The 10616-nt window shown below is 41.7% G+C and overlaps 1 protein-coding gene across 1 annotated transcript; it reads right to left on the bottom strand.

Moving 5' to 3' along the window:
• Positions 1 to 2291: 2291 nt before the first annotated feature.
• LOC133914244 (protein DETOXIFICATION 33-like) lies at positions 2292 to 7332 on the bottom strand. Its single transcript, XM_062357373.1, has 8 exons — positions 6779 to 7332; positions 4194 to 4735; positions 3721 to 3807; positions 3564 to 3620; positions 3225 to 3463; positions 2989 to 3107; positions 2741 to 2827; positions 2292 to 2654 (listed from the first exon to the last, which is right to left on the bottom strand). Exons 1-8 carry the CDS (start codon positions 6974 to 6976, stop codon positions 2553 to 2555), a joined length of 1431 nt encoding a protein of 476 aa, XP_062213357.1. The 5' UTR covers positions 6977 to 7332; the 3' UTR covers positions 2292 to 2552.
• Between the last annotated feature and the right edge of the window lie 3284 nt (positions 7333 to 10616).

Below are 10616 nucleotides of genomic sequence, written 5' to 3'. Positions count from 1 at the left end.
CTTAGACCTGATGGTACTATCAAAAAGTACAAGGATCAACTATAACCAAGGGTTATACCCAAAAAGAATGCGAATACTTATTTGATACTTATTCACTTGATGCTAGACTAACTACCATACGAGTTCTACTTTTCTTGGTTGTCTCACATGGTCTTCTCGTTTATCAAATGTACGTTAAGATAGTTTTCCTTAATAGAGAGTTAGATGAGAAAATTTACATGGAACAGCCTGATGGGTTTGTAGTAGAAGGTCGTGAGGACAAGGTATGTAATATATTAAAATCATTGTATAGTCTTAAAGAAGTTACTAAGCAATGACATGAGAAATTTATAAACTTTAACATATGCGAGCTTTGCAGTTAATGAGACTGATAGATATGTGTATTATCGCAATGGTGGGGATGACGGAGTTATTTTGTACCTGTATATTGATGACATATTGATCTTTAGGGATAAATTTTGATGTGATTAATGAGGTCAAGTCTTTCTTGTCTAAAAAATTCGATATGAAAGATCTGGGAGAGGCTAATGTAATCTTAAACATCAAGTTAATTAAGGGTGCGAATGGGATTACACTTTTGCAATCTTATTATGTAAAAAAATCTTGAGCCGTTTTGGCTACATGGACAACAAGACATCTCTAACACCTTATGATCCTAGTTTGATACTTTGGAAGAATAAAAGAAATTAGTAAGGATCAACTGAGGTAATCTCATATCATTGGATCACTCTTGTACTTAGCTAGTACTACAAGGCATGACATCTCATTTCTTGTTAGAAAATTGAGTTAGTTTACTTCTAACATGAGTGATTATCATTAGCATGTGCTTGAGCGACTCATACGTTATATGCTAAGTAATATGAATTATGGACTTTACTATATTGGATACTCGTAAGTATTGGAAGATAAAGTGATTCAAACTGGATATCCAATTCTAACGATATTAAGGCAACAAGTGGATATGTATTCACTCTTTGTGGTGATACTGTCTCATAGAGGTCTTGTAAACAAACCATACTGACAAGGTCAACCATAGAAGCAGAACTCACAGCATTAGATATAACTACTGTTGAAGCAAAATGGCTGTATGAACTCATCATGGACTTGCTAGTGGTTGAAAAACTAATACTAGCTATCCTGATTATTGTCAAAGTGAATAGTTATAAGAAAAACACGAAATCATCCAGACATGTAAAGAGACGATTAGAGTATCAAAAAATTGAGAAACTCTAGAGTGATAGTCTTGAATTATATAAAAAAGCTAAGAACCTGGCAAATCCCTTTACAAAGAGATTATCATGGACTGTGATATATAATGCATCGAAAGAGATGGATATAAGACCCATGTGAGTTATACTCTAGTGGTAACCCAATTGATGTGATCAAAGATCCCATGAATTAGGATCTAGGAAGAACAAACTATTAGTTAACTAAACGAAAGTATTTTATAACCCACTCCAGTGAAGATGCAATACTCTTAGAATTTATAAGACAAGTTGGCTATTATCTTAGTGTGTTATGTTGACTTTAATTAGTAAAGATGTTGTCCTACATAGAATTCTTGAAAGAACATACACATATATAAGCTTGATTGCTGGTTGCAATCTGCGAGATTTTTGGGTACTCTCTAATAAACTCATGAAGAGACTAAGGAGTACGACTTATATACTTCACCTTAGGGGTGGTCTATTAGCAACCAAGTATCAGTTATGACTTTAAGTAAAACTTGTTTGCATAAAACTTACAATTCAAGACATAATCCATTGTCTAAATTGTGGATGTGTGTAGCATACACACAAAAGAATATACACAAGTTAGGGTTTTACCTCTTTTCTCTGCTACATCACCACATGTAGACTACTACATCCTATTGCGCTAGCGATCGGGAGAGTAGGTCTCTGGAACCCATCACCCTTAAGATTACGCACTGGGCGAGAACAAACAATGTTTTTGAAAAAGTTTGGTACGACTGCTAATGATCTGCTTCCTCTACGTCATTTATCGTTTGCTGTATTGTCATTACGGGGCCCTTTATATCTCTTGCTGTCGATTGGTACATTCACTTGACATCATTATTTTCTGTCATCAAGTATATCAGAGAGACATATGTGTATCCATGTTACATACATATATATAGGATATACTCTTGTTTTATCGGTTTATATTCATGATTTATCTAGTGATTAAACTAAATCTAAAAATTGCGCTACTATCCAACAAATAAACAGTATATTAATTACTAGAGAATATTTCTCTCTCCTCCTCTATCGTCCATATCACATAAAATCTCATGTGACAATGTGACATCTCTTATAAACAGCTAATAGCAACTCATTGTACACGCGCTAAGTATAACGGCGAGATGATATTCCGACCAAAGAGGGACAAGAACTGTCACAATAGACAAAAAAAAAAAGCATACAGGGAGGATCCAACACTATAAAATTTGGGCTCGATTCGATCAATCTGTTCGGATTAATCCTATCAATCTACTCTGATCTGCCTTGCGTCTATATATAAATAACAGCTGCAAGTTTGCAGGAACAGTTTGGTCACCGATCTACATCGTCGATCGCCCGCGCAACCTGCACTGCCGACGGCAGGGCGTCGTTCCTTCCTCCCCACTCCCTGATCCTCTCTTCAGCCAGCATAACCTGCAGCATTCTCAGTTCATACATTTATCTGAATAATTTCTAAATTAATTTGATTGTCGTTAAACGTCGTTAGTGTAGTACTGCACCTGTTTTTCCCACTTGGTTCTGTAGGAAATGAAGAGAAGTATAGCGGTCTGAAGCAGAGTTCCGAGTGACATGCCCACCCAAATCCCCTGCAGATTTGAGCACACGTCAACACACATCATTTTTTAAAATTCAGAAAATAAAAAGAGCCTGTGCATTCCACTTATTCATCCATATTATACTCTGTACGTTTTTTTTCCTTTGTTTTTGCTTCAATTTTTTTTATTTTTTTTGCTTTGTTCTTACGTACCATTGCATCCAGCTTTAGCTTGAAGCCGAAGAGGACCCCCAGTGGGATGCCAACGAAGTAGTAGCACCCTATATTTATGAATGCCACAAGCGACTGCCACCCTGCTCCGATCGCCACTCCTGCAAAAAGATTTCAAGGATTTTTTCCCCCATATGTTTGCATTAGAAATGTAAGCGATCTCTGGACAGACTAATTAGTTGCTGTTTGCTCTGCTTCTTGATCGGTACTGGCAATACCTGAGAGCACAGGCTGGATGCTGTTGAGGAAGATGGAGCCTGCGAGGAGGTATCCGAGCTTGGCAGCCTCACTCAGCACCTCGTAGTCCTCGCTGAAGAACCGCGGCAGCTCGGTCCGCCAGATGAGGAACACGGCCATGAAGATGGCGCCGATGAAGCCCGACGTCGACACCGCCATGATCACCGAGAACTTGGCCGCCTTGGGCCGGTTCGCGCCCAGCTCGTTCGACACCCTCACGCTGGAACAGAACAAAGCATGTAGCTTGGGCGTTAGTTCCATTGAACCCTGAACTGAATGATACTGCCTTGTGGTGCATGCTCGAGTTCTTGTGTTATTACCTCACTGCTGCGTTGAAGCCCAATGCAACCATCAGGGTCCAGAGCTGGTAATTGATGCTGTAAATTTTTACACGAATTGATTAATTATCTGCTGAAAAGATTGATATGTATACGTCGATTAGTCACAGTTTTGTGGGAGAATAATTGAGTTGCTTACCAAATGGACATGACGTCAACCTGAAGTTGTGGGTTCTTTAGGAGACCCACAAGGATGAGCACTGCAGTGTAATACCAGAGCTCCAAGCTGAAACAAATTACATAAAAAAATTATTGAGCATCAATTACGTATTCAGATGATACGAGTTTAATCTAAACAGTTGCTTGAATTAAGTTTGGAGAATTAGAGCGTCTGTGCAACTAGTTGTTACTATCTTTTTTTTTTTCATATTATCCGTAGATAGTATAATAGCTAATATCTTCAGTGGTTGATGTATAGCGCAATAAATTTTTAATTACTTCACCCACTCAAAATTCTCTTTTTTAATGCCTCACGCGTTATAATCTATCTATAGAATAAGAGTTAGATTTTCTCTTCTTCACATCTCTTATCATCTAGAAAAAAATCCGATGTAATCCACCTAATATCTAGCTGACATATATTATTGAAAACGCTAACATAAATGTACCAACCAAAGCATGACAGCGGACGCGAGCGACAGCTTGACAAAGGCGGCGAGGTTCTTGAACGCGAGCATGGATAACCCGCGCCACGCCTCCGGGAAGCAGCCGGAGACCAGGTACCCGACCTGCGCGAGGATGATGAGCCACCAGGACACGTTCCCGACGATGGCAGCACCGAGGAGGCCGTGCCCCAGGCGCGTGACGAAGACGTAGTTGAGCACGACGTGGACGGCGAGCCCCGCGCCGGAGATGAACGTGACGACCCAGACCCGGCTCTGCGCCTGGAAGAACTTCTGGAGCGGGAAGTTGGCGGCGTAGGCAAAGAGCTGTGGGACCACCCACCGGCAGTATGTGCCGGCGACGTCGGCGATGTCCCCGGGCTGGCGGAGCGCGCGCAGGATGGGCGCCGTGAAGAGGTAGGTCGGGGTGAGGACGAGCGCGGTGGCGCCGCAGATGATCCAGGAGCGCTGGATGTAAACGCCCAGCATGTCCACCTGCCCCGCGCCCACCGCCTGACCGCACAGCGTCTCCAGCGCGCTGCCCATGCCGAGCTGCCAGCCATCAGCCATGCACGCACCGTCAGTTAGTTTGTGCGCGCGCGGGAACCCTCAGACTTCAAATCGATCGACATAATTTTCTTTTCTTAGAGAAATCCGGTTACAACTTACAAGCAGATTTAAATTTGAAACAGCCATGGCGCTAATACTAGATGTGTGTAATCATAATAGTAATTTTGGTGCGAGAGTAATAATCTTGCTAGTGAGTTTTCTTTTGTCTAAACTAAGTGAGTTTCCAGAATTTCTGGATTTTATGGAGTCAAACTATTACCTCTACTATATTTCAACATGTGTAGATTTATTTTAAAAAATATATTCATAGTATTATAATTATATATACCACGATAAATATCAACAGACAAAGTTGGGTTTTTGAAGATCAGCCATGTCGAGGTGACAAAACGCGAAATGCCAGGAGCTAACTAAAGAACAAAATACATAAAAGAGAGAGAGAACTAAAGAACAAACATATGTACAATATACACACACATATTGCCATGAACACTGCTACACGTACAACCATTCGAGTATAACTCAAGATCTAATAACTAAATCACTTAGATAAAAGCTCATAAATGTATCAGATGATTTAAATGCATAGTTGTACTCAAATAGTTGTATGGGAAAGCATTTCCATGTTGTCATAATGGACAGCACATATATATATATGGTTGCTAGTTTGGCTAGCTAGCGCCTGGCGCGTGGAAATGGCCAGACAAGCTAGAGTGAGACACGCAGTGCATTGTGCAGGCGGAAACGACCACCGGAAAATGCAAATGGTTTTAATTTCTTGGACGTACGTACGACGCGTTGGGACGTGCCGTCGTCGATCGCCCGGCGGCCAACACCAGTTTGGCCGCCTTTGCTGAGAGTCAGGCCTATTGCTTTGCGCGAGATGATCGAGTGGACACAGGACGACACAGCCTACGTACGTACTGCTAGCTAGCTTCTCTACCAACTTCCGGAAAGTGTTGGGCCAGCTAGCAATAGATAATTTGGTTGAAACGCATGTTATCTCTTTGCTTCCTTTTTCTGCTTGGCTTAATTTTACACGCGCGGTACAATGTCGGCCATCACACGTACACACACACGACGACGACGACGACGACGACGACGACGACTACATGCATGGGTAGGACACGAATGAAGGTTAATTCGTGAGGTTTTAACTTTAATTATTCAAGCTCATTGATTAAAGTTAACGATTTATATTTCTTTAGCTGCACGCACATATATTAATTCCTACCCCGGATAACTTTGTTCGAACCCTCCACGAGAAGGAACAAATTACGTGCGGTGTGTATAAGCTTCACCGATCGAGAGCGGTCGATGGAGACGTACAAACCACCATTAATGATCTGATCAATATCTAGAGATCGACATATATACGGCTCGGCCGTTTCAAGCCAGCTGAATTTGCTAGTTTGTTAGTGGCATGCATTTACCTAGATACCTGTCTACCTAGCTTCTCCAGGTTTATCATGCATTTTAAAAAATGATCGAAATTTTAGTTTTCAAACTTGTTACAGAAACTGAAAAAGTAAAGTGCAAAGCACTTGTGGCTTCCAAAACTTACTTAGTCTCCACCCACCGAGAATAGACACATCTTGATGGTTTGTATCAAAGTAAGTAAATAATTCTTAAAAAATAAAGTCTATTTTCGAACAAAAATAAAGTTAATGTGTCCTACGTTATAAATTTAGTGCAAAGTACTAAAAAAATGCACATGTGTATAAGCTTTCCCGGCCCTCGGAACAGTTCAAAGTTTTTTTAGACTAGTTCGACGTTAATCTTGAAGCGATTAGCCGTCTCGTACGTTCTAAACGGGAATGTGCATATACATATCATATATGTGCAGCAGGATGCCAAGAACAAAGAGATCTTTTTGCTACGTTCATGCAAAACTAGTTATTTGACGTTGCAATTAGGTGTGTATTACTATGTACTGCATGCTCCAAGTACTAAGTTTGGTATAACTAATTGGCGACTTGCTTGGCGTCAAATGAATTCCATGGGTAATTAAGTTGGCGTGCGTACCAGGATCCCGTAGGCGAACCCCTCGATGACGTTCTGGGCGATGGCAACGGCGGCGAGCTCGACGGCGCCCATGTGCCCGACGAAGCCAACGGTGACGAAGCCGATGGAGAACTGGAAGACGGCGGTGAGGATGGCCGGGAAGGCGATGTGCCACAGCAGCTTCGACTCCTTCCAGCTCTTGCTCACCAGCTTCCCCATTGTGTGCCGCGCCGTACGCCTGAGGCTCGATCGATTGGTGGGACGGACCTAGATCCTATAGAGATTGTCCACCGGCCAGGCGATCAATCCGAAGCTGGTTCTGGTTCAGTTTGCTAATACTTGTCTAACTCTGCAACTGCCATGCATATGAACACCTACAGAAGGAGCTAGTAATCAACAGATACTTCTCCGTCGTGTCGCTAGCTAATTAAGTTACAATCTGCTAAGCTTGTGCATTTTATATAGCAGGCTTCTCTGGTCTGGTGTATGTGCAGCTAGCTGGAGTAGTACTACTACTAGTACAAGTGTGTGAGTAAAGGCAGGGGCTATATATAGATGCTGACAAAGGGTAAGGGTAGGTAGACGAAAAAGGGGTCGGTCGGTGGGGTTAGCACCAAGCGGTGAGATGATGATACTATACGATGATGATGAATTGATGAGAAAGATAATGTGTGGAGATGAGCACGCACGACGTGCCGGAGGAGGGGGCAGGTCGGGCGGTGGAGGCAAGGTCAGGTGAGGCCGTGTGGTTTGTTAGGATTGTATCGGACGGGTTTGGACCCGTTTGGAACGTGAGCTACCTTTTTGCGCTTCCATGTACGTGAAGCTGCCGCGAAATATACGCCGAGTTCCAGGTGTCGGGAGTTTCTCACGAAACGAAAAATGCTTGCTAGTTTTGTGTGACATGCGTGGTTTCTTAGCAATGCTCTTAATACAAGCTAAATCGTCAATGCACGAATCGGACTTAATATAAGCTGTTCTTACTCCCGATACCTAACTGCATTATACGTACGTGATTCTCTCGATCGATGCAAGCCGGCATCACCCTGCCATGCATCAGCAGAAAAATCCTTCATTTTCTTGCTCTCCATTAATATTCCTTGCTCGATTTGTTTTTAGAGTATACGGTTAGACAACGCTATCTTTACCTAACCACATTATGGCATCACGGATTAGGTCCCCAATTTAGTCGTCTTGTAGGTACACTGCTCGCGGAAGAAACAGGCCAATCAATCCCCATCCATAGAAAAATAAATGTCAATAAGCTAGCTCGATCATATACTCTATATATTAATCGGCTAATGCCATTTCCTCCGTTACTTTGTTGCAGTTATCATACCGTCATACGCACCAGTGACACGTTACAGTCGTCATCGCCGTTTCAAAAATCGAAAAAAAACAAAGGGGCATGCATACAGATTGAGTTCGTGGTCAGCGGATCATGACAGAATGATCCACATTTTGTTCTGTGGTTAGGTAACGGAACAGTTTTGTGTGGCACTAATTTTGTTCTGTGGTTAGGTTTGGTTACGATCGATGGAGGAGCTTGCTTGCTCATGCATGAACAAGGACAAACCAGCAACTAGCACTGTGTACTTGATGAAGCATGCATCCGAACAAGCAGCACTGCATGGACGGCCCGGATATGAGTTCACAGCTGATGGAACTGCAGGGCGGTGCATGCGAAGATGTGATGCCATGCATGGACAGAAGAAGAGGGCAAATCGAGGGAGGTGACACGAGGCGACCCGACATGATTTGTGATGCATGAATCGTGCTGCTGCCGACCGAGGCGGAGCAGACGCCCGGCCGGCGCAAAGAAACAGCTGCTCGGCCCATCTCGGACAGCGTCCGCGGTGTGGTGAGCTCGGCCAGCCTTTCCCGAGGCTCGACTAGGCAGCGCCCGTAGGTGCGGTGGATTGGAAGATGTGTAATGCCCTAGAATAATTTTTATTATATAAAATATAAGTAAGTTCTCATTTCACTTTTTCTTTTTACTCTTCTCTCATCTAATACAAACTTTTAAAATTCAAATATTTTACTCACTTTTATCACTCACTCTCATCTTTCAGTTTTCTCGTCTCGTTAACAGCTACGGATATGAAACATATTTTACTAATAAAAATAAATAAAGAAATTAGAAGAAAAATTAATGTATAATCTCCTTCTCCGTTTTTGGATCTCATATAAAATCAAACTACAGTATTGCTCCTGGCGTATTCGTTCAGCAGTGCTCCTATAATTCATCTACATCTTTATACCTTGAGTTTATGTTCGATATCACTACGTCCAATATTTATGTTTTCTTACAATGCACGAGCACTTAACAAGTTAAGGAAATTATATATGTGTTGCGAGGCCGCCTACTGCATGCTTCACCAACCAACCGTATGAGCATGCTTGGAAAATAGCACATGTCACAAATCAAACCGTGATATCGGACGTACCAGATGAAATATGCTACAAGATGCGGCTGTTTGTTAAGTGGTACAACTAAAGCTTAACATGTTGCAACCTAACCAAAGCCACCAAACTCTATGCCCATGCACTCGCAAAAAAGCTCCTATTGCGAATTAGGCGGTCCTATCTCTAGCATACGAGCGTCTAGAATTTGCTTTTAGTTTTGTGTATATGTATTTTAAAAAAGCTAGCATGCGTCCCTATTTCTTTATCAAAGGCCTGTTTATTAAGTTAGTTTGTCTACTCAAAGATTAAGTGTTGAAAATTATAGCCAACACTAAAGAAGGTATGGTTTGTAGCTATGTTTTTTTCTTGGAATCATACGAGTACAAATAAATCAGAATACTTTGATAGAGCTAAAAGGGCAAATAATTTAGGACGGAGGTAATATGTGTATATGTTGCTTCTTCTCCTTCAACTTGTCCCCCTTGGTGGCTCTTACAAAAACAGGCATGCCATCGATGTACTCATAGCCATTAGAGATAAGCCAATAAGTGTGCATCCTATCATGTTACCCTAGCTGTGATGCCTCCCACCTAGATATATAATTATCTTTCTTTACGTACACCATAATTACCTACATCCCAACTAAATTCGTAGTGCTACAACCCACAAATTGCTTCCTATCGACGGCGGGCAATAACGGTATGAGAAGGATATTGTGCTTGTTGATGGGACCGTACGATCTTGGCAAGCTGCTCGGCAAGGGTAGCTTCACCAAGGTCTAACACATGTGAACGGTTCTTGGGAGCGGAAAGCATCAGGGCTTGGTTCGAGTATCTTAACTTTATTTCCAGCAATTTACTAGTTGTAATAGTTCAGGATTTTTTATAGTATTAGTAGTGAATAAAGAATGTATCATGGCACTATTGTCATTAGGTTGTTAAATACTACGAATCGAGGTGACCCTAATACCCACTAAGTTGAGGACCAGTAAGACCAACTATTGCACAATAAAATAGCTCAACTCTTTATTACTAACATGTTGATACAACAAAGGACTCAACTCCTTTTCTAGTGGCTACTCTTATACTCTAATGCTCATGTCATAGTCCTATGGCATGTCACTCTTCATGGTAGCTACCTATGGCATGCCACTCTTCATGGTAGCTACCTATGCCATGTCATGGCTCCTATATCTTTTTTTTGGCTACTTGACCCTTATGACATATTGGCAAGGAGGGAGGCCACCTCTGTTTATACTAGCTCATAGATATTAGTTTTTTCTATCATGCTAAAATATCTAGCTCTAGAAATTTTCTTATTTTGCTATGAAACATTGCAACATGACTCATGTATGTCCTTATAAAGAAATTGTGAGCATATATGAGTCATATTAACATGCTTCATGACAAAGTAAGAAAAATTCTAGAGTTGGAAAGTTTGGCATGGTAAGAAA

Source organism: Phragmites australis, chromosome 4 (genome assembly GCF_958298935.1).
Source record: "Phragmites australis chromosome 4, lpPhrAust1.1, whole genome shotgun sequence".
NCBI classification, from domain to species: Eukaryota; Viridiplantae; Streptophyta; class Magnoliopsida; order Poales; family Poaceae; genus Phragmites; species Phragmites australis.
Note: the sequence above shows the minus strand (reverse complement) of the source record. Positions and strands in the feature narration are given on the sequence as shown.